Genomic DNA, 25,609 nt, shown 5'->3' with positions numbered 1-25,609 from the left:
TCATACTCTCCACGTTGAGCATAGTTACTCTCAGTTCATTTTCATGCTGCAACTCCAGGAGCACGCTCGTTTGCTCCATAAAACTAGGAAGAGCAAGCATATCCATAAAGGTATGGGGAAAATTCAAACTGAAACATAACCGATGCTTACATCCAGTCGTTTGCCTTTTGCGACCGGAGCATGATGATCCATGATGAAGGTAAAGGTTTGAAGTTCAGCCAACTCATCGTCATTGCTGTTAGCATTGGCTGGCGAACCTTTCGATATCGGGTAGCACGTGTCGTTTTCCGTTGTCGCCTTCCGATCAGCCAGCACCCATGTCTCGACATCGCGTCGTCGCCGTATTATCCTTTATCTTCCACATTGTATCGGGAATGTCATGTTGCGAATTCTTATGTAGGTACACATATGTAGCGACCTTTTAACGTTTACGTACATTAACCGCAGAAGAGGGGCAGTGGGGATATGTGGACACGCGCTAATTGGGTTTTGGAGTTTCGGAAAACGTTTTGCGTGCTCCAGCGTATCTGGAGCGGGTGCCAAAAGAGTATCAAAGTACATGTAGATGACAAATCCATTTCCCATACGCAAACGTTAAAGTAAAAAAAAAAACGCGCGCCCGCATATCGATTTTCAATCATGCTGTTTGGCTCACCGAGAGTGCTGAATTTGCAAACGATGATGATGGCCTGATGATTGAAATAGTAATTTCTAACCGCAAACATGGATAATTGAAGTTGCAGTGTGGTTTGGTTTTGATGCTTTCTGCTGTGATGGTTATGTTTCTATGGAAAGTAGACCAAAATGTTCGCGCCATTCATTTAGATTCGTTATTCGTGGATATTCTATTACTCAACATGAAAACAATGGGAATAACAATGGCAGTGCATCGCTAATTACATATGTAAAACTTGTAATTAAACTGTAGATCAATACAATGTTTACTGGCTCGGAGGCTTTCAGGTCGGCTCGCAAGGCCTACCAGAAAGCTCTTCGGTCTGCTGAACGATCCGGCTGGAAAAACCTTTGTACAAATGTTTTCAGTCTTGAGTGAAGCCAGTCGGTTGAACAGAATCCTTGTAAAATCTAAGGATTTTCAAGTGAATGAACTTTGTTTGCCAAATGGTGATTTTACTTCCTCTGATGAGGAAGTTTTAGAATGTTTATTCAGTACACACTTCCCCGGATGTGTGGATATTACATCTTCGGATGAACCTGATGTCTTTTCTTGTAGTTATGATTCTTTAGCTTAGGCTCGGAGTATCATAACTTTAGAATCGATTGAATGGGCACTAAATAGTTTTGCTCCTTTCAAATCTCCTGGGGCAGATGGGATTTATCCTATTTTGCTTCAGAAAGGATTTGATCATTTCAAACATGTTTTGAAACAACTACTTGTTTACAGTTTTGCTACAGGGTATATTGTCAAATCCTGACGGGATATTACTGTAAAGTTTATTCCGAAAGTGGGTCGTGCGTCGTATGAAGAAGCAAAGAGTTTCAGACCAACTAATAGGTGACCTCTTTTCTTCTGAAATGCTTAGAACGCATTGTCGATCATCACATCCGTGATGTTCATATGGCCAATGTGCCTCTTCATGTGAACCAACATGCTTACCAATCTGAAAAGTCCACTGTCACTCTTTTACACAAAGTTGTTTGCGATATCGAGAAGGCATTCGCTCAAAAGCAATCCTGTTTGGATGTTTTCTTAGATATCGAGGATGCCTTTGACAACGTGCCTTTCGATGCCATATTGGAAGCCGCACGGGGTCATGGTATATCTTCAATGATTTCCAATTGGATTCACCAAATGCTCAAAAACAGACATCTCTTCTCGACATTGCATTGAGCGGCCCCAAGGGGGAGTCTTATCACCGCTTTTGTGGAATCTCGTAGCAGATACGCTATTGAGGCAACTAAATAATAGCGGTTCTCCTACTTATGGTTTTGCCGACGACTACCTAACATTGATAGTCGGTATGTGCATCAGCACCCTTTTCGACCTGATGCAAAACGCTCTTCAGGTAGTTGACGGTTGGTGTCGCCAATATGGCCTTTCGGTAAATCCGAGTAAAACATCTATTGTTCTTTTCACGGAAAAGCGAAATCGTAATGGTGTTCGAACTTTACATCTCTTTGATTTTGAAATCAATGTCACTGAACAGGTGAAGTACGTAGGAGTCATTCTTGATTCCAAGCTTTCCTGGACACCTCATGTTGAGTTTAGAATCAATGAAGCTTTTATGGCCTTCGGGCAATGCCGGCGAACCTTCGGTACAACTTGGAGTCTAAAACCCAAGTATATCAAATGGATTTACACAACTGTTGTTCGGCCAATATTGGCCTATGGATGTCTTGTGTGGTGGGAAAATGTGGTGCTAAATGAAAGAACTTCAAGAAGTGTCATAATTTTTGTACCCTGTTTATTTTAATGCAGATGTTCATACAAAAATGCAAGATATGGTCAAACAATTAGCTTATCTAATTCAATTTGAAGAAATATATTATAAATGAGTCTTAGTTTTAAACCAGATTCATTTTTAACATAATTTATTTGAAAAGAACGTCTAAATTATGATACAAGTAGTTCATGCTAGAAATTTGAACACTTTCGGTGCCATTTCTCGAAACGTGAGCCGTCCAATGTATGTTATTTCAGCCAGAATACAGTCTAGAATATATTGGGAGCTATTAGAAGACGTAATAGTAGTAATCGCTGTGATTTCTGCAAGGTAAACTATCATATTTCATCAAAACAATATTTAAATACGTGATTTTTTGATAGTTTGCGTTATTTTCTTCTGTTAAAAACATTGTTTTTCGTAAATTTTCAACCTGCACTCGTCAAAAAACTTTCATTAGATTCTTTTGAAACACTTCCGATAAAAAAAACTACATCAAATCTCAATTTGGAAACATTTACAATATTATGACACATTTATATGAGATGCATGTAAAATGAATATGGCAACACTTCCAAAAACGATCTAATTCATGATTTACAAGACGATCTATAATGCAGGTCACCATACAAAATGATTTTGTTGGATATTTTTCGAAATTTGTTAGTTTTTTATTATAGAATTCCAAAAATTGTACAATTCGGCTAAACGAATGTCTAGGCAAAACATTACATTTGAAGGGTTTTTATCCTTCGTTTATGTTTCAGTGTATATGTACATAAGTGTGATGTATCACATTTTTATAAAACAGTACTAGATATGCTGTCATTACGATAAAAAAAAAGTTTTATCATAAATTCTTTTGTATGAGTTTCCTGACACTTTTCTGAATTTTTTTGGCCTCGGCTAAACGAATGTCTATCACTGTAGGACATTTTCCGAGAAATTGCATTTCCGGGAAGAGTGGACATCTGGTTACACAGCGCAACATTTTTTTGCCTCAAGAGCAAATTTATGTGTCTCTGACAGGTTTTGGGCCGCTGAATGCGATTCCGGGCTCAGATTTGCTCCAGCATGTAACAATTTTGAGCTGCACCTCAATTTAAAAGGCAAAATATGCGATTTTGGGCTTTTTTGACTGCCAACCATTAAGCATGGAAATATTTTTATTTTTTTGTGTCTGTATTTGAGAGGCTTTCAGCCTGGTCGCTGGTTCGCCTCTGAGCATGGAAATATTTTTTTACGCATTCAAAAGGTAAATTGGTCAATTAAAATCTAAATTAACGACTCATGCAAAATATTTCGTTTTACCAAATCGAATTTGATAGCACAGACAAACAGACGTATCACTTGGAACAAATTGCGATAAAAATCATCGTCACGAAAACATAATCGCCCAATGCTAACAAAGCTGTGCTACGCACCACTCAGTAGGTGGCGGTAGTGAGCAAACGTCAAACAGGAGCAAAAACGATGCGAGCGCCGTGACCGCGCGATTTGCGAACTACAAAATATTTGAACTAACCGTTAAAAAGGATAACGATGAGAAGTGAGTAGAGTGAGACGTCTGTTTGTCTGTGTTGATAGTTTTAAGCGATTTATGTTAGGTACGATATTTCCCATACAAGTCATTCTCCAAAAGTTGCATGCAAGTTACTAACATAAAATGCTTCAATCTTTCAAATTTGATTTGGTAAAACAAAATATTTTGCATGAGTCGTTAATTTAGAGGTTAATTGACCAATTTACCTTTTGATTGCTTAAAAATATAGTTCCATGCTTAATGGCTTGCAGTCAAAAAAGCCCAAAATCGCATATTTTGCCCTATAAATTGAGGTATAGCTCAAAACTGTGACGTGCTGGAGCAAATCTGAGCCCGGATTCGGATTCAGCGGCCCAAAATCCTTCGGAGACACATAAGTTTGCTCTTGAGACAAAAAAAATGTTGCGCTGTGTTATTTCTTTATGCTAAATTTAAAATAAACCTTCCTACGTTATAATATATTGACACACATTGAAGGTCATCTGAAAAACCGCTGTAACTTTTCTTCTTCCATTTCTGATTGCTTCTCTTGTGGTGTAATGAATGCTTCAGTTTTGTTGATTACGCCTACGCCCCCTTCCGGAACGTAACTGCATAGTTTCAGCTACGTTCCAAAGATAAAAATAAACTTGCGAAAGGAGTATTTTGAACTGTAAATAATCAAGATAGCTCATTCTCCGCAATATGAATGGAGAAGAAGGGCATAATAATTCAACCACAGTTCCAAACACAGTAGTAGCAGGCAGCACGAAGTGCACTTCGGCGGAACCAGTAGTCGGAAAACCAGTGCCAAGGTTGGTAAACACTTCACTAACTCCTTGTGAAAGGGGCTCAAATAAGCATGGACGACACTGGCACTGTGTACCGCGAGAAGTAGGGCCGTTTTTGCTTTTCCTAGTAATGTGTACTGATGGTTGAAATTGGTTATTTGGATCCCTTGCAGTACTTTTCGAAGCTGGCATTACTATTTGAAGTTGAAGGGAACTGAACTAAAAATGTTAGTATCTATCGTCATTCATTTTTTATTGTTAGAGATATCCCACTTAAAGAAAGTTTGGAAGCGGCCTTATCTAAAATTTTATTTTTAGAACAAATTTGTGTATCTTTTCAAAGCTTGCTAACAAGACTGGATCATTGAGATTCCTGAGCATGTGTTACAACTTATAGCCAGGAATTGTATTCCATGTGAATATCGTTGCTTTTTTCTATCTCTGGTTAGTATCATTTTTAAATAATTTTCTAAGCTTTCGTTCAAGACGGAACTCGAATCCAACGTTTCTGGATTGTTCGCAAAGCCTTTGATCGCTTGCCCAACTGCAAAGTCATAGCTCATCTTCGATCAGAAGAATTACCAACTTCATTCACTTCGGTGCACTTTCAAAGCGGTCAACTTAGCAAGTCTGAAGACTACGATGAGCATACACCGTGGTTCAGTGTATCAACCGACCCCAACCAGTATAATGACGTTATTCCACATACGGTGGCAACGTTCACATGAAAAGGATAACAGCACTCCGATGTGGTTCCATGTATGCTTCGCCCACACTTTGGACTGCACCCGTTTGTCTCGACGATTTTTTGCTATTAAAGCCAGGGTCTGTGTGTCGTCGTTGTAGTCATCATCGTCGGTGGTTACAATTTGCCCCTGGTGCGAGACTGGAAAATTGCATCCCTCGAGTATCATTTTCATGGTGTGTTTCTAGTTTTTTTTTCGGGCAAACTCGTTCACCGAAGCGTGTTCCTTCGGGAACAGCAAAAAGGATGAACCTGCTCTGCTATACAGAAGCTACAGAACGTCCGCATGGAGGTGCTGAAATATTTATGTTCTTTTGGCTTGTTCCTTGTCGGGTCTGGTTTTTTGTTTCGCTCTGTTCGATGATTTCATAGTGTTTATCAAGAAGGTAACTTACTCAGGGTTGCGTCATATACAGCTGATGCTAATTTTAATCGGTAATCAGATAGAAGTCTTCCAGAGCTCTACCCAAAATTTGGAATTGTTACCACGAATTGTCTAGTGACCGAGCACATGTGATCAACATTGATTTTGTAGTATCGTGACGAAACAACCAACTACCTTACCTACTATGTATCTACGGCCAGGCAAGAAAGGCTCATTGAAAAAGTCTGCCTAGTGGAAAGCGTGTTTCTTTTCACTGACGTCGTCCGGTGAGTTACCGAGCGCCTCCGGCAAAAAAGGAAAAGGAACCATTTAATGGTTTCAAAGAAATCCAAACCGATTGGTATATTGACCGTTTGTTATCGTTCAAGGAGTCTCCAGATTGCAGCAGTAGGAGTTAACCTGAATCACATTGATACATACACACGCAGGACAGACTATATGTAGAAACGGTGCAGTGAAAACTATTTGTATCAGTTTTAAGTCATTCTGGTCGCCAGTTAAACAATAAGGTTACAGGCTACCATGCGTCTCCTTTGAATTGGATATTTCACTGAGTCGATTATTTCTACTACTCAAATCCAATGTGATGGAAGGTATGTACGCCCATTAGATTAGTATTAAGGTAGACTCTGTGCCAGCCTAAACATGCTTTTAAGACTAAACATAATTGTACAATTTTGTTTCGATAACTTCAAACCGAGCCGCACCTGCTAATTCTACACAACGCCTGTCATTCATTGCCATATGAACCAGAATGGGGGCAACGGTTGCCGTTGTTACCTACATCATTCAAGCGTCAGAAGAGCAACGTGAAACAATGTTGCAACTTATACCAAATTGGCACAAGTTTGTCTTGTTTTGAAGCAGGTGTGAAACGACTCACGAGCTGCAATAAAAATGTGATGATCCTGCGCTTCACCTTTGACCGACTTTCCTTGGGTATGTACTACACATTCTGCAAAATGATACCTATTCTGCAAATGTGAGATTTATTCACCTGAGCTAATGTAGCTTCCATGTTATACGTCTCGCAAGATGTGCCTATCTTCTGCTATCCCGCGTGTTCAAGGAGATATGGTGAGTTAATCCTCCCGTGGGAAACTGACACACTGGCGGTGTGAATTTGTATGAAATTTGTAGCAAAGGCCCGAGCAGGAATGAATAACTGCCACCCACATAACGACAGGATACCAAAGTCAGGCATTATACCAAAATAAGATATTGGAACGGTATCCTGGTGACAAAATATACCTATACGAGCACTGGATTGGTATTGAGGACTGGTTGCGGTCACTGCAGAAAATGCCATTTCAAAATATCTATATTCAATCACCTACAGCTTTCGAAGCTAAACCTGAGAATATGGTACCTATATGAAAAACTTGGGCCCATATGGCCGGGCATGACCATGGGGCATGGGGCATGACCATGCTGAGGGTGACGGGTTCGATTCCCGGTCGGTCCAGGTTCTTTTCGTAAAGGAAATTTCCTTGACTTCCTTGGGCATAGAGTATCTTCGTGCCTGCCACACGATATACGCGTGCAAAATGGTCATTGGCAGAGGAAGCTCTCAGTTAATAACTGTGGAAGTGCTCATAGAACACTAAGCTGAGAAGCAGGCTTTGTCCCAATGAGGACGTTACGCCAAGAAGAGAGAGAGAGATGAAAAACTTGTGCGGTTAGACCAGTTCTATAAGAAAAGCATGGAGTGTGCAACAATTGGCGATTTACCATACAGTCTGACGAATAGAAAATCCTACGAACTGGCAACTTTAGTATATACTGCCTGTTACGGGAACTACGGGCTCATGTCCGAACTCTACGAGCAAATCGCAAACTCAATTTTAAGGTGCATGTAAGTGTTGATGCACGAGGTTGTATCGGCCGAAACCGTGGCGCCATAAGAATACTAAACAGTGAATGTTGGTCGAGGTAGCAAGCTGGAGTAGAGAAGTGAAGTATGCTGGCATTATCAAGTGTTCAGGTAATGATCATCAATTCGAGAATGGAGATCACGATGTTCGAGGTGAAGGAATCGAGAGCTGAATGAAATAGACTTCAGGGAGCGACAAGATGAAATCACAGTTCCCAATAGCCGCAAATTGCAGGACAATGACCGAAGAAACTGCTATCACCGAGTTGTAAGCTATAGATAGATATAGTAGAGATGATGATTATGAACTTATAAGCGTTTATAGTAGCCAGATGGTGGGATCAGTGAGGCAAACTTCCGTTACAATGTTGTAATCTGAAGCAATATTTTGAATACGGTGTGCTGTAATCAGAGGAAAACAGTTAGGGATTGACTGCGGCGTATTTTGGAAAAACTGGAACCGCCAATGTTTAAATTGGTGGCCAGTGTTACGAGGGGGTAGTGTGTTGCCGCTGGGAACACTGTATTTACTCTGATGACAGTCAAATGTAACTGCGGCTGACATGGGCGAATTGTGTAAAAGAGAAGAGAAGAACCAAAGCTTTGAGGCAGCAAGTGACTTACAAATCCGTGCATCCTTAATGCATTTCAGTTAATTAGTGCGTCTTAAAGATAGTAATTTACTTTAAACAGGTAACAGTGAGTGAAATAGTTGAATTGGTTCTTACTCTATTTATTTATATAAATTTATGTTTATGTCATTTCTTATACTGCCAACACTAGAAAAAGCTCAAGCTTTCGACAGACTTTGTGTTTCCAAAACATAAATTTATTATCTTTACGGATACAATACCCTCCTCGTATTCAAGCTCTCTCGAAATGTCAAGTTCAATTGGTATTGATCGAATTGACTCCGATAGTTCTATCTGGCAGACTGTAGTGAGTGTACTCTCGAGGTGTTGTTGGGTTACCGTGCATGGACGTGAGAGTGGTATAGTTACCACACGTGAAAGGGCAAATCATATTCAAATCCTCGAAACATTGTATGCCATTTACTAATTGGGTTTTTAAATTTTGAATAATGTATTGATTTTTTGGTTTTATACGAAAGAGCACCTTTTTCTGAACCTCTATGATTTTTTTTCAGATTTTTACAACTTTATTTTGATACCTTTTTTTTAAATCACCTTTTGACAGCTGGGCAACTGTTTGACAGCTCCGACCAGTACAAATCCGACAAATCGTTCCCATACAAACTTCAAACTGATTTTTAAATAGGTTCCCGGGCGCAAAAATTCATGAAAATTTGGATTTCGGCTCAGTTTGATATGCAGATTCAGAATATGAAATTATCTCAACACCGCTCTAGAAGCCAATTGCCAACGGAAACGAATCGATCAACTTTCGCAGCGCAAACCGACTCTTGGTTCTTTAGTTTTGTGCTCTTGAAAATTCGAGGTGTAGCTACATATTAAGGACAGACTTGTTAGAATCCCAAAATGGCCCATTTAGGCACCTACTCACGATTTTGAGCGCACAAATCTCTTCGTAAACAAAACTAAGGCACCTGATCTTATTTTAATCTTATTAGAAGTGAGCAAGAGCAGAATAATAAAATGCACGATTGTTTGAAGCTTGCTTCTTGAGATTTGTGCATCTGAATTTCTGATGCACTGTTTCAAGACGTTTGTCCTTAATCTCTGTTTGAGTAGGGTTACTGACAAATGCGCTAATACCACTTTTGCTAATCACCCAGATATTAGCAAGTCAAGACAAATTCATTGGCGAAGCTGATTGGGGTCGGTAAAGCGAGTAATCGAAACTTGGTGTCTGGAAACGCAAACAAAAACGGAAAGGACCATCTACGGAGTTTCAGTGAGAGAGAGGAGAAGTATGGATGATTTTGGGGAGCGAAGAAGATAATATCTTCTTATTATATTATAATAAGTCCTTCGGCCATGTGGGGCAGGCCTTAATCGTTAATACACGAATCATGCATCAGTACCACTACGGATCGCGGTTTAAGACTCGAGGCATGAGCAAAACGAACGACGGGTGGCGTTCGCCGCTGCTAAAACCGGGCTGAAGACCGAGATAATGGCAAGCAAAAAAAGTCTGCTTTCAGGGTCTCTGTCAGAGTGCCAATGCAAATCCGTGGGATGATGCCTTCAAGATCGTGATGGCCAACACAAGAGGTGTAATAGCTCCTACAGAGCAATCTCCAGAGATGTTGGAGGGGATCATCGAGGGACATTTTCCGCGTCATGATCCTTGTCCTTGGGCTTCTTTCTTAGGACAGCCGGATACTGAGGCCGGCGATGTGGGACTTGCAAAGCCCCTCAGCGTAGGTAAAGTCCCAGATCCAGGACGGGATGCCGAATTTGGCCTCAAAAGTAGCTATTGCAGCCCGGTTCTGGGTTCTATTGCCAAAGGCGGGGAAACCACACGGAGACCCGTCGGCATATAGACCAATATGCTTGATGGACACGGCGGGGAAGGTACTCGAAATATCATCCGCAATAGAATGTTGAGACACACCGAGAGTGTCATTGATCTTTCGACCAACCAGTTCAGCTTCCGGAAGGGAAAAGAAGGTCGACCGTAGACGCTAGGCTGTCGGTTACAAAAACCGCCGAGATAGCGCTCCAGCGTAAGAGAAGGTGGATTCGCTACTGTGCAGTAGTGACTCTGGGTCTGGATGTAAGGAACGTGTTCAATAGTGTCAGTTGGGCGGCTATTGCGGATATGCTCCTGCGTCTGGGCCGGGATTCTCGGAAGTTACTTCCAAATCCGAGTACTAGTTTACGACACAGAGGTGGCTCGTAAGTGCCTTCACATAACCTCAGGAGTCTCGCAAGATTCCATACTGGGTCCGGTGTTATGGAATGTCATGTACGACATGGTGTTGAGGTTGGAGTTCCCGGTAGGAGTGGCTTTGCTGATGAAATTACGCTGGAAGTTTACAATGAATCGATCAAAGAAGTGGAGTTGACTACTGTCCACTCGACCGCGGTATGGAGACGTGGATGAGATCCAGGAAACAACTCACTCTCACTTGTGTTAGTTAGTGGGCACAAACGCGAGTGTTTTGTGGATTGGCATCTAAGCCGCAAGAGAGATGACTCTGTGAAAAAGGAGTGATCACGATGTGATTTCCGAGTAAGGTTTGGCTTTTTATTCCGCAGAATCGTTACTTGTGTGGCTTAGTTGGTTAAAGCGCTTGTCTAGTGAATACGGAGTCGTGGATTCAAATCCCACCAGAACGCGTTTTTTCACAAATTTCATCTCTCAATTTGTCAATTAGGGGCTGTCCATTAAATACGTAAGGGTTTATGTGGGCAGGGGGGGTTTGAAAAATCTTACGCGCCATACAAAAATATTTTGGCTCTCAAACAAAAAATCTTATTAGGGGGATGGGGGTGTCGAAAAATCGTGAAAATTCCCTTACGTAATAAATGGACAGCCCCTAGGCAACATTTCGTGCTTTCTAATTATAAGTTTTTTTAGTATGTTTCAGACATAGCACTCGGGAAACTGTCTGGGTGAACTCCCCAAAGCGAGTCATCGATGCTCGTTGCTGAAAGCTACTCAACTAGCCTTGAGAATTGTTACAAAAATAAAAGAAAATTAATAATTATAATGCCTAGTATAATAATTATTATGCCACAAAAGTTCAGCCTATTGGACGCAGTGGCTTAATTTACCAACACGGGGAGGAAAAACAAATTATAAAGAATTAACACATCCACGACACATAGAACCTTACAAATGTACAAATTAGAAACGTTACAAATGGACCCCGATTCGTGTTTTGTTACTAGAGCTCTATAACTTGAAGCCCGTGTCAGGGAAAGATTTATATCTCTACTACTTAACCGCTGCCCGAAAGTTGGCAATCGAATAGGATTGCATTTCATGGGCCCCTATTCTGCTGGAACCCTATAATTGTACATTAATATTAAGGGAATATTCAAAACATATAACTTAAAGAACGCACAAATATTGAACTTAAAACACATTAAACAATTATTTTGTCTTATTAATATATCAAATATTTATACCCTAAACGGGCTTGGTGGTCTAGTGGCTACCGCTTCTGATTCGTATGCAGAAGGTCATGGGTTCAATCCCTGGCCCGTCCCTTTTCATCCTACTTTGTATCTTTCTATCCACTTCCTCTCTCTCTCTCTCTCGCTCTTCTCTACATATACAACTCATGTATATTCATTTGTTCATAGCCATCGCTAGAACCAAAAACGAATTGGAAAAAAGTCGTTTCCCTCCCTTCCAATTTCCACTCACAGCACAGTGTATATAACGCCTACAAGTTATGCAACCAAAGCGTGCTGTGCCGCTTGACCTTATTCACCTCATTCACCACACAATCTTATCACCTTACGAACACTATAAATAACCCCATATCCATGGATCGCATCACCGACCCAACGGTGACTCCCAGATCTCCCATCCTTTCCGTCTAACAAATACCCCAGTCCGTGCTGGATGTGGGGATGCAGAGGTGATCTCGGTCTTTAGTAGCAACAACCAGCACACTCTAACATTCCTTTCCCTTCATAACTGACTATAAGGACGTGGCCGGCGCCGGTGTTGATCCAAAATGTATGAGCTGCTAGAATTGCACTTTGAGAATAAGTGGAGTGTCCCAGCCCTTATTCATTTGGATCTCAGTGCAATTGGTACCAGCTCAGATCAATAACGGAGTAGCAACCATTGACATGTATAGTCAGATTTGATCGTTTGATCGTTGATGATCTTTTTAATATACCTATCAAATATTTATACCCGTAACAGGGTGCGATGTGCACACATCTCTGAAGCAGTGCCTTCTTTGTGGTTCCGGAGAGACGAAGGGTTTGGCGACCGTGGGAACGAGTTTAGTGGGCCGAGGAGAGAGTAGTCCTGACTTCCAAAAGATGTCAGGCTGTTTCTGGGATTCTGTATGTAGTATTCTTCTCGCTTCATGTCTCTCCACAATGCGCTCCCGGATTTCCAAATAGCGGCAAAAACTGACCCGGATCCTCATTTAAACGATGTTTGAGATGAGGTACTACTTGTACACTGAAATTTATCTCCCATTGATGGGCAGACCACTGAGCAACTCTTCCTGTGAGCGGTCAGGAAGAATTACGAGTGCTATCGTAGCACTGGATGACGTTACCTGTTAACCCTTGACAACAGGCCATTTTCACTCGTGTGAGTGAACTGAAAACTTACATGCTGAGAGACGAAGCGATCCAAAATTACTCTACACTGATAAATGTACTGTAGAGTAATGCGGGGCAAAAGTTCGCACGGGGCAAAAGTTCGCAGTGGGTCTTTTTCTGAGCACAAGTTAAGAACCCAAACAAATCTGTATGGGTTTGACACATAATCAGGTCAGTTACTCGTCAATAAAAATTGGATTGATTTCGTTATGGTTTGGCAGAGTTATGCAAAAAAATGTGTTTCGAGGTGTTTTGATAGAATTTTTGGACCTTTTGGAATAAGAATTTGTAGTAACAAGAAGAAGAAAAATCTCATAACCTCTTGACGTCGGAGAATCGTTATTCCATAGTAGTTCGAGAGGTGCACTCGAATAAACAATAAACTACTAGTGCTTCTTACAGAAAGGGACATTGTTAAAACCTCTACAGTGGGGCAAAAGTTCGCAGTAGCTGTGGGGCAAAAGTTCGCACTAGATTTCTGAATCTAGTACATCAATATAATTACAGAATCTTTGAAGCAATGAAGATTTCGTATAGAAACTACTATATATGTATAATATGTGTAGTATGCATCCTGAAATCGTTCCGGCAGAGGGTTTGAACTTAGTTTTGTGAGAAGTTCCATTGTAAGACAAACATTATGTTAACCCATTTCAAGAAATGAAAAATGGTCAAAAAACATTTTTAAACATTTTCTTCGTCATCCTCGTCGTGTCCTTTCGTATGTTTCTGAAGTTCTTATGTTCATCTACTCTACCGGGGTCTTTCATAGCTTAGTTTGTAAATTGACAGCTGTAACTCCTCACCATACTGACAGGGATAAGATTCGATTACGGTCCTGTTCAACAGTTTTGCTGCATATTTGTTTTTTTTTTGTATTTTGTATTTTGTATTTTGTGCAACATGTATCTCTATGATTACCCCCACAATGTATTTTGGCAACTTTCAGTAACGCTGGAAAGGACAGCTCTTAGTTTATAGTTGTGGAAGTCTTCATAAAACACATTCTATACAAAAGCTGAACACCAGGTCGTATTCCAGTTGGGCCGTAATGCTAAAAACAGAAGGAAACAGATTTCATGGCTAGGTTGAAAAGACGAACATGAATTAACATGCAATAAAAGAACATCACACAAATAAACTACCCTGTACAAGGTGCGAACTTTTGCCCCGCATAATGCGAACTTTTGCCCCCACTATGGGGCAAAAGTTCGCATTGGAGTACTTGTATTAAAAATCGTATTACTAAAACTACAAAAGTAATGCGAAAAAATCTAGTACTACATTTTGAAGGCAACATGATAGGGACCCTTTTAACGAAGAAAAATGATATTGTTTTCTTTTCGTTTATTAGTTATTTTATGAAGTCTGTTAGGTGCGAACTTTTGCCCCGCATTACTCTACACTGGATGCTTGAAGCGGCTAATCGATTGCGGTGACTTGACTGTAGCAGGACTGGTGATAGGATGTTCTTGAACGGTTAACTTTAAATACAACTGCGGTTGATGTTAGTTTCGATACACTGGTGGGCCAAATGCTAGATGCAGTAGCGAATGATGTCGCTTTCCACAATGGCGACAATTGGATGGATGCTGGCAATCTGCTGCTGAATGACCCGCATGGAAACAGTTTGAACAAAGTTGATGCTGGACAATAAATTCCTTCCGTTCCGTTGCTGTTTTACCTCCAAACTGATCACCCTGATGAATCAAATGACCTTGCCCGCAACAATCACATGAGTGACGACGATTGGATTCAAAGGCTTGACTCATGACCTTCATAGCACTGTGTATCACTGTAGCATGGCGAACAGTCACACTTTTTGCAACTTCTACAGTCCGTTTTCGAATGGCCTGGCTGTAGACAAGAACAACCCATTGTGCTTCAGGAGCCGCCATTGTTCATTTGCTCGTGATTTAGCAAATTTATTGCAAGACGAAAGGCCACGTGGTTCACTGCACTGTAGACACTGTATTTCTGTCTTCTCGTTACGCACTTTCAGAACTTGTTAAGATGCTTCGTTTGTAGCACTTACATCACTTGGCATGTTGGGAATTGCCGCGATTGGGATCAATTCGATAGCTGCAGTTGGATTCTCGACTGATTCCAGCTCGAGTAAAGCACTGTATATTTCTGCAGCTACAGTCGACCACAAACACAAGAATTCCATTTTTGCGAGCCGTAATTTTGTGCACGGTTGGAATGTGGCGCACAGTTCCAAAAAACTCCAACGGAATTTTTCACAACGCTGGGTTAAGATGGGTAGCTCCTGCTGCTAACACTTTTCACGCAATTGCACTTCCTGGTGTAGCTGTCGAACAAGCTGAAATTTGCGTCGAAAAGCGGTCGGTAAGGATGACTCCGTTGCACTGGTATTCGGCAGACGATCCATTTCGATAATTTGCGGTTCAGCACTGACACGGTACTAGGGTATCGCGCCACTTGGGCGGTGGCTTCTATATTCGTCTGTTTTCCACTATAACTCAGTCAATTTAGAACCAATTGGCTTGAAATTTTGTACACGGGTAGATACTATACCTATCTCACCGCATTCTAAAATTGTGTCAATTGGTTCAAATTTGACTGAGTTATAGCGGAAAACAGACGAAAATAGAAGCCACCGCCCAAGTGGCGCAATTTCCTAGTATTGATTTCGACCTTTCACTGCGACGAGTACGACCCAACTGCTGTCGGGTATAGTAATTGTTCTCCCCAGAGCAACTGTATTGTACGATCAAAAAAAAAACGATCTCACTGATCTTTTCACTGGTAGTTTTTCGTTCCAAATACGTTATTCTCTTCGCTGGATGATGCCTTCACCATCCGGTTCGAAGGACCAAAATGTTACTGCAAAAGTGATGGTAGATGATCCCGGTAGATACTGCGAAGGGAACTGTGTGGAACCTCGGACTTGTGCAACTGGATCAACGAACTGAACCGTCTGGCTGATAATTTTAGACTGATTTTATTTGATCATTTCTGTGTTACATAGATAAAATGTCTGTAGTTAGCTGAGACACTAGAGTGACTCAAAAATCTGAAAATTAAGGCGCAAACAATTCCCTTTTGTGAGACTTCATTGGGAAGTGTCATTTTGTCATCCAAACCCCTCGGTTTGTCCTGAAATCCATCGTATGTGTAGGTCTATTGTTTTGTGTTCGGAATAAAAAAAGTTTCATTATAGTTTTCTTATTAAACCTGTGAAAGTCTTGATAATATGACCCAGAGGGTTCAAAATATATGGGAGACCAAATTGGTTACCTACAGACGTACGGGTCGTCTTCGCTCTTAGAATTTGGTGTTTTTGATGCCAACTTTATGCGCCCGGTACCAACCATCCCGGCAGTCATCAACATTCCCAACATTGCCCCATACAGTTGCAGCGTCTTAGGATTGGCTGACTAGCAACTATCGAATCAACGGTTAATGCTGATGTTTCTGGTTGATAAAAATGTCGGCAACATTTCCCGACAATTCGCTTTCTTAGCTGTTGCCATCTTCTCGATGCTGCTTATGGTGGGTGGCTGACCTAGATATTTCTCCATCGCATCGTCTCGTCAGAGAAGAAGCTTATCCTGGCAGATTTGTGAAACACACCTATCCCTATGTATATAGTACGGCAGCGTGAATTATAAATACAAACACCTCTTGGCAGTTGCTTCTTTTCTCGTTGTTTGGAGCCTATCGGATTAAATTCCGCGATGCGATGCGACGAAATTCCGAGCTTGAATTCAATAGGATTAAGATATGGTTCCTTGAGTGACGGTGACACTTTCTCAAATGTAAAATTTTCTTGTCCTTCTTCACAGGTCGTAGTGTCACCGGTCCTGGCTGGCCTAGCCGTTGCCATTGGCGTTCCAATCCTTCTGTTCTACGTGTACGGAGTGGTACCCGTGTCGCTATGTCGCGCCGGGTGCGGAGAAGGGACCAAGTTCGAGTTCGACGAAGAGGAAGACAACGGATCCCGAAATCATGGTTGGTTTCGTTGACGGTTTGAAAAATTCTGCCTTTTATAACGAAATTGTCTTTTATTTTGCAGATGCCACCAGTGTTGATGCCGTGTCCCGCATCGGGGCCACCAGTATAGGAGAGGTTAGTCTGAGCGTTGCCAGCGGTAGTCATCTAGGTGTTAGTAGTCAGCATTCGAACTTTGGCGTCGTGACGAACCCGTCGACGCGCGAATCGACGACCGCACTAGCGGGCAGCATAACAGGGTAAGTTTTTGTGGGGACCATTTTCGTGATCTCTCTAGGTTTTTTCCTTCATTGATGCCTCTTGAAATTCCAGAGAGATCCATCAACTAATTGCCGAAGAAATCCCTGAAAAAAACATAAGAAATTCTTGAAAGAATACGATGATTGCCCCAATGAGAACTTTAAGACTATCAATCTATTCCTTTCCTCAGCCATCGCTTGGAAGTCCAGGCCGACATTAGCACCTCGGAAACGGCCTCCGCCGTGACCTGCGTCAGTGAGAAATCCGGCAACACGCTGAACGACACCGCCTCGACGAAGGCCCTGGCCGGCTCGATTCTCAGCTACCGGGCGCACCAGATGGCTACGGATTCGGCCTGCTTCAGTGCCTCGGAGGACGGCGCCTCCGAGCGGGTGCGGTTCGATAACACGGTATGTTACGTCATTGATGGCAGCAGCGCCAGCATGGGATCTGGTGCCAACAAGAAAGAATCCTGTGATATCTGGTATACGGTCCCATTGGATCAGGTATACACGGCCGCATCCGGAACGGAACGTTGATCCGTGGTAACTCGATTCTTCTCGTTTCTTTTTTCGTCCCATTGCAGGACACGGCAGCGGACAAGGCCAGTCTGGGAAGTGGCCGCTCGTTTCGCAGTTCGGAGCGCTCGTTTCGGGACGATTTCGATTCGACCAGTTTGTCGTCTTCGCACAACACCGGCAACATCACGATCAGTAGCGGAACCGGCCATCACGGCGGCGGCGCGATAGGAACCAACCCCAGTGGAGGAGGAGGTAGCGGAACATCGCTGGCGTCCAGCAGTACCAAACACCCCCGGATCAATGCCTTTGGGCAGCGCATTCCAAAGCTGGGATCGGCAGCCCTCCAGCACCGGACGCTGTCCATCGACAGCAACACCGGTTCGTACAACATCCCGGAGAATGTAAGCCTGGAGCAGGAACTGGAGGAACAGGACCAGCAGGAGCAGCAGTCGCTGTCGTCGTCGTTGACCCAGTCGCCCAAGGTGACGGTTTCGCCGGTGGCGACCATGGCGACTGGAAGCAGCAGCACATCGCCGAGCCGAACAGCGGCGATTGATGAACCGCCCAAATCTAGGACTCATATTTTGAGAAATCTGTTCTTTGCACAAACCGGACCCGGAACGGCGGGATCACGGGACGGGGCAATGGGAGGATCGTCACCCAAGTCGTAAGGTTCGGCGAACCGAAGCGATTAGGGTTGGTGATCGTTCGTATTGTATGTCATTTCTCGGTTCCTCGCCAAATCATTTCCCGGATTTTAAGTATCTATCACTTTGCAGGTGCACGTGCCTCAAAATTTGTATAACAATTTAGTATCATAATTCATGGTTCATAACACAGCATTTAGTTACGGAGTATTTTTCTGTTTCTTGGTTGATTGTCAATTGATTTTCATTGTATAATTATCCATGTTCAGTTTCCATCTTTTAATCCCCATCAGCTGGTATGGAACGTTCAATTGATTCTTTGGGAAATGATTTTTCGAAGATACGGCTAATTGAGAAATGACATTTACAACCGAACCGTGTGCATTTTGTAGCCTGTAGCCCCCGTCACCATTTATAAGTAGGTAGCTAGTGACCATGAATGACATTTGAATTCGGACAGCAACGCTATTTTTTACCGCTATGAAATCAGTTATTAAACAATATTTGCATTTATTTTGAATTGATCAACAACGAACTGCGGAAGTTTGCGTAAGTAGGTATATATTGGATGGACAGAAAGGTATAAGTTTCAAGAAGCTGAGTTTGGATTTTATAAGTGCTTTGAAGATGCATATCTTGAGAATTACACATTATTTCAGCATACTTCCTTCGAATAACATGTTTATAATCCTTACTTCGTGCTCCAGAGGCACGTTCTGCTCCATTTGGGAAATTTGTGCCATTGCCATGAGCACGAGCCTATTCATCATTCACCTGAAGGAGAAGGGAAGGAGGGAACGCATAAAGCGTAAAGAGAGCCTATAGCGCTTTACCACAGTGGGTCAAGAACAACAGAACATCCTGAAGATTAAGGTTTTGGATTTACCGAAAGGCCATATGTCGAATAGGGTGATGATGCACATACCAATTAACAATGGTAGATAGTCGTCGACAAAAACCATAAGTAGGAAACCTGCTATTATTGAGTTGCTTCAATAGCGTATCTGCTACGAGTGGTGATAAGACTCCCCCTTGGGGGCATCCACAAACACTCAATTTCCTAATCGCCGCTTCACACAATGTCGAGAAGAGATGCCGCTTTTTGAGCATTTGGTGAATCCAATTGGAAATCATTGGAGATATACCATGACCCAGTGCGGCTTCCAATACGGCATCGAAAGGCACGTTATCAAACGCACCCTCGATGTCTAAGAAAACACCCAAGCAGGATTGCTTTTGAGCGAATGCTTTCTCGATATCGTAAACAACCTGTGTAAAAGAGTCACGGTTGACTTTCCAGATTGGTAAGCATGTTGGTTCACATGAAGAGGCACGTTGGCCAAATGAACATCACGGATGTGATGATCCACAATGCGTTCTAAGCATTTCAGAAGAAAAGAAGTCAAACTGATAAGTCTAAAACTCTTTGCTTCTTCATACGACGCACGACCCAGTTTCGGAATGAACTTTACAGTAATATCCTGCCAAGATTTGGGAATATACCCTGTAACAAAACTGCAAACAATTTTTTTTTTTCAAAACATGATTGAAATGATCAAATCCCTTCTGAAGCAAAATAGGATAAATCCCATCTGCCCCAGGAGATTTAAAAGGAGCAAAGCTATTAAGTGCCTACTCAATCGATTCTTTAGTTACAATACTCCGAGCCGAAGCCAGGGAATCGTAACTACAAGAAAAGACATCAGGTTCATTCGAAGATGTAATATCCACACATCCAGGAAAGTGTGTGTGCTGAATAAGCATTCCAGAACTTCCTCATCAGAGGAAGACAGATTCAGAGTTGCTCTCTGTCACTATCAATGGTAGGCAAACTGCCGATTTTGATAGGCTGGCGCGATCCAAGTCAGCGTGTGCTCTGTTGAGTCACCGCGTCACCTTCACTTTTCTTTTCCCATCACAACTGGATTGATTGCGATGGCGAGTAGATATCACTGATAGACCATCTTTAAAATTCGTTTTAAAATCAAAATAAACACTTAAAGTGATGAAATTTAAATATGTGGTACAGAATGAAAAAAAATCGTATGATGATTGATGGTCACAAAACATTTTGAGTTTTGGCTAAAATCGCAAAAATATCAGTTCAGTTGCTATGATAGTGCTCTGGAGTGTGGGTCAGTATCAAGTCGTTGCCGGTCACTATCGTTTTGATATTGAACGGCCTACAGTGATAAAGCCTGTATCCGCAATAATCGGTACACAGAAGTACGGCTGTAGCTCTGTAATGAATCGGTAAAATTGGCCAAATAATTGACTGAGAACTCTTTGGTGTATGTTTATTATGTGTGCCAAATTTCATAAAAATCGATGCATTACTTTTAACTGTGGATGAAAAACAAACAGACGTGGTTTTAAGCATTTTGTACAATCATGACCAATTTTCATTCGCGTAGAAAATGGTTCTTTTACGCTACAGTTCAACGTTCTGTAATGATAATTATGAAATTTCGTTAGCAGTTATGATACTTATAGATACACTTTCTTGCAAAATTTCATCAACTTTTGTCAATTGATTCGAAAGCTACTGGTGTTGATAGGGGTGAGTGTTAGTGAAAATGTTTCGTGTTTTTCATGTGCGATGTTTGCCTATTCATAACTTTTATATTTCTTTACCAAATTTAATGAAATTTCCACAGAAAGTACTTGATTATGTGAATATAATGTCTGCAAAATTTGATGATTATTGGTAAAGTACTTTCAATAGTACAATCGAAACAATAAAGGGTGATGACTAATTGCTGTCTGAGGGACTAAAATCACGTTCAGTCCCAATACATGTTTCGATTATAAAGTTGTTCATAGGGCATCGATTTTTTTGAAATTTTGCCTATGCAACGAATGTAGTTTGAGAGGTTTGTGTTCAAAATTTTAGCCATTTCCTTTGCCAAATTCAAAAGTTGCAGCCCTGACAAGCAAAACTAGGGGCTGTACAAAATTCAATGGCGCACATTCTACTCTTTCATTGCTACAACAAAAAGTACTGCACCGATTCACATGAAATTTTGTAGGTGAAATGAACACATCTAAAGATGTTATTGGGCCAAATTTGAGCAATTTTAATGTATCTATGACAGAGTTACAGCTGTATTTCTGTGTCCCGATTATTGCGGATACAGGCTTTAGTGACGATGGTGCAAAATCAGTAGTCAACTGACATGACTGATATTTGGCAGCTCTGGACAGATTGCCATTTAGCAAACGAAGTTCGTTCACTCGGAAATCTTTAGATTTCGCAAGGATTTTATTTAACCGACTGACTTCACTCAAACTGGAAACATTAGTACAAATGTTTTTCCAGCCGGATCGTTCAGCAGACCGGAGAGTTTTCTAATAGGCCTTGCGAGCCGACCTGAAAGCCTCCGATCTAGCCGAACGTCGTCTGTTCCAACTCTTTCTACATTGTTTCCTGAGCTTCGCCAGATCAGAGTTCCACCAAGGGGTTCCTCTTGTGGTCTTCACAGGCCGCAGAGGGCAAGCTTCTTTAAAAGCTTCCATGATGAAGGCCGTTGTAGTATCAACGACATCATCTAAATCACTTGGAGTGTCAATGGATGGTGAGTATCTATGAAATTTGGCCGCAACCAAATCAGTAAAGAGATCCCAGTTTGTTGACCGGGGATTCCTGAAACGCAAAGTTTGCGAAGTAACATTTAAATGTTCAAAAAAGATGTAGCGATGCTCAGATAAAGATTCTTCGCCTGACACATGCCAATTGGTTAGCTCGTGACTAATTCTGCTAGAGCAACGCGTTATGTCTAACACTTCCTCTCTGCCAGATACCATGAAGGTTGGGAGGTTGCCTATGTTAAGTAATCTAAGATCTGTACTACTTAAGTATTCCATCAAACTGAAGCCTCTCTAATTGATGTCTGAGCTGCCCCAGATTATATGGGGAGCATTAGCATCACTACCAACAATTAGCGGAAGGCCTTTTGAAGTGCAGTATGCAATGACTTGCTTGAAAGCATCCGTAGGGGATGGTTCATCATGCGGTAAATAAACCGAACAATAAACGTATTTCCTGTTGAGGTTTCCAACAGATACATTGATTGTGATAGCACATACATCTCTAGTAGTTAGTTCAGAGATGAGTGTAGCAATGATTGCGTTGTTGACAAGCACACATGCTCGAGGCATGACACGTGAGTTTGCCATTTCATTTTTACTGAAAGTAGCAAACACCGGATTCACAAGGTTTCCTAGATAGAAATTCCCCTTACGAATGTAAGGTTCTTGGACTAACGCCACTTGGGCTGTACCATTTTGCATAAGTCTACAAAGATTGATCGTTGCTGTTCTTTTGTGCTGAAGATTGATCTGAGCTATTCTAACCGTAGCCACTACCCAAACTAGGCAAGATTAAACTTTTCGCAACAACAGCATAACAAAGAGCAGCAGCAACAAAACCAGATCGGTATCGATTGGAAAACGCCAAAGGCGAGGATGCACAGAATATACTGTGTAAATCGCATAATGAGAAGACATATAGGTGAAAATTTAAACTAATTAACAACATCCCGCCCTTATTTAGCTTCAAGTGAGACTAAAGAAGGGCAGCCGATTGTCTCGGAGAAACACAAGGTCCACTGCACCATTGCTTCGGTTAGCGCAGTAAGGACAACATACTGTGGAGGGCGCCCTGGTACTCCACAGGCTCCGTTTGCAGTTAGGTTTTTATTAGACCCCCCCGTAGCTATTCATTCCTAGGCACGGTATGCATGAAGCCGCATCACACCATGAATTAGGGGTCACCTGTTGGTGGACTCTTACCACCGGAACAGGCGGTCTGTAGTGTTATTCTTAGCCAATTGAGACAATCGCTACCGACACTACACAGCTATCTAGGCTGATCAAGAAAAGAAGTTAATATTGATGATAAACTTCATACGGGCCGAACAGCCGTTAGTTACTCTTCCTTTTTCGGGGCCCCTTTCTCCTGCTGCCAATAATCCTCTCTCATAATGAATTTGAACAACAACCACCAGATAGGTTTTGTCTATTATCCAAACTCAGTCTTTACAGTTTAGTTTACACTTCTGTTCACTTTTTTACAAACGGCAAATTTCTGAGCAGCTGATCAATGGCAGCCAGTGATTGTTTTTGAAAGCTTAAGGACTATAACAGGTACCGCCGTGCGGGGTGTCATTAGGCCAAAGCGGGGTGACATTGGGCCACTATTCCGCACGTTTAGAATACGAAGAGAATGCATATTGTGTGCTTAGCTACTAGAATACATAATTCTAAGATACTTTGCATCCACCGTTGGATTCTTTGACTTATATTGAATCCGTGGGATCGATGGACCAATGTTACCCTCTAGGCCCAATGTCACCCCTAACGACGGTACAGAGAAGTACACATAAAAAAAAAATTGGTAAAAACATCTCTAGATATCTAGATCTAAACAAACAGTATATTCAATGAAAAGTTGGCAACGTAATAGAAGAAAAACATGAAAGTAAGCAGCTAAACATACGATAGAACAAACCCGACAAAAGACTGCTAAGTAGTTGAACAGAGTAAAAAAGCTGGAAGACAGGAGAAATGATAAATAATCATCGCAGAAACAGGCACAAAAAAAGGCAACCGCAAGAGGGGATTACACATTTTTTTTGTATTGATTTTAGATAGAATCGGTCACATTAGCGCCCGGCTGTGCCCGGCTAAGACGAGACAAGAGCGTTGTCGCTCGAGATTGAGTTCTAGTGAATTTGAAATTCCAAAAACAGAATCATACAAACGCTAGAAAGAAAAAAAAACCTACGAAAACATTTATACCTTAGCCAAATTTAAATTGAATCATGATGAACCACAAACGAAGTAAAATGTTAGAACATAACGTGAAGAGTCCATAATTTATGCATTACTCCTTATTAGAAATTAGGATGATGTGATTGTTTGTAATTCCGCGAGAGAAATAAAGACAAACACACACACACGCATGATACAAAAGAAAAACGACGCTGGCACACGCTCACAACCGAGTGGTGTGCTAAATTAGGTTTTAGCTAGCGAGACGAGGAAGATTAGGGAACGATTCAAATCTTTCGTTCTTCGGTGTGTTGATCAGTAGGACAGAAATGCTATCAACCAACAAATACAAACATTGCACTAGTGAAGAACTCTCATAGTTATACAGGCGTAGATTGTTTTTGTATCCACCTTTTTTTACTATTATTATTTAATCAATGTTCTATCAACTGTGAGTAGACGTATAAGTCAAACACGTGCGTGGAGACCGGAGCAAGAGATCGGACTCGGGCCATTGGAAATCTACGCAGGAGAACGGGAGGCCGAATTGAATGAAGGGAAAGTTTTAAATCCACACACACAAATGATACCTTACCAGCTAGCTATCGTACCGTGTAATACAAGTACTCATTTTCTCTCTCTTGGAAAGATGAACACAATGCGCGGTAAGCGAGAATGGGGTTTTTATTTTGATGACCACTCCTTCACTGCGTCCTTCAATACTTTAAATGCCTGAAATTATTGCGATTGGGTTAACCACAAACACGCCCATCTCAGCAGTTTGCTATTTTCAACTCCTTAAGGCCCTTCTTAACCTCATCTAGTGTTATTGATGGTTCCACTGTTTGAACGTCATCCACTAAGCTCACCTAAACGAATGAATTCGTGGGAAGTTATCAAGCCGGCTTCATCAACGGGCGGCCGACATCGGATCAGATCGACGCCGTACAGCAAATCCTTCAGAAATGTCGTGAATACCCAGGTCCCAACGCATCACCTTTCCGGCCATACTGGCCATTGTCACATTGCTCCGGTATCAAACGAAGACTTCATCGCATTAGCGAAATCGCTCAAAGTGAACAAGACACCGGACCGGGATCAGATATTTAGTATTTCGACTGTAGCCATTAAGGCGCCCTTTGAGGCTCACTCTGACATGTCCAGAATGGCTATACAGATAAGCGTGAACAGAGGCGAATTTCCGGAGTGGTGGGAAATACAAAGAATAGTTTTAATGCCCTCTAACACGGAAAGTCATCAGGAACACCCCCAGGATACTGTTGGAGCGAATTATGCTGTCAAGGCTGAGGATCCTTACCGAGCGGCCTGATGATTCTTGGATCTAGGATTATAGTTTGGCTTCCGGAACAGTCGACCGACGACGGTGAACACTATAAGGTAAGTGTCCAAAATGACTGAGACAGCGCTCCAAAAGAAGCGAGGGTGTATCCGCAACTGCGCAGTTGTCACGCATACAGCGTGAGAGTAGGTACCTACAGACTGATACG

At 41.8% G+C, this 25,609-nt stretch overlaps 1 protein-coding gene across 7 annotated transcripts in view; it reads left to right on the top strand.

Moving 5' to 3' along the window:
• LOC109408278 (E3 ubiquitin-protein ligase RNF19B) overlaps positions 1–24,760 on the top strand; it is a 289,705-nt gene extending 264,945 nt beyond the window's left edge. For 4 of the 7 annotated variants that reach the window (XM_062847102.1, XM_062847100.1, XM_062847099.1 and 1 more), the window contains 4 exons: positions 16,756–16,921; positions 16,986–17,160; positions 17,352–17,667; positions 17,748–24,760. In XM_062847102.1, coding sequence (XP_062703086.1) covers positions 16,756–16,921; positions 16,986–17,160; positions 17,352–17,667; positions 17,748–18,353 — 1,263 coding nt within the window. In that variant the 3' untranslated portion in view covers positions 18,354–24,760. The remainder of the gene's footprint in view (positions 1–16,755; positions 16,922–16,985; positions 17,161–17,351; positions 17,668–17,747) is intronic. The other 3 variants (XM_062847106.1, XM_062847105.1, XM_062847104.1) reach the window with 1 other exon arrangement.
• The last annotated feature ends 849 nt before the right edge of the window (positions 24,761–25,609 follow it).

Source organism: Aedes albopictus, chromosome 1, assembly GCF_035046485.1.
Source record: "Aedes albopictus strain Foshan chromosome 1, AalbF5, whole genome shotgun sequence".
Taxonomy (NCBI): Eukaryota; Metazoa; Arthropoda; class Insecta; order Diptera; family Culicidae; genus Aedes; species Aedes albopictus.
The sequence above is the reverse complement of the archived record's forward strand: the minus strand, read 5'-3'. Positions and strand labels throughout refer to the sequence as shown.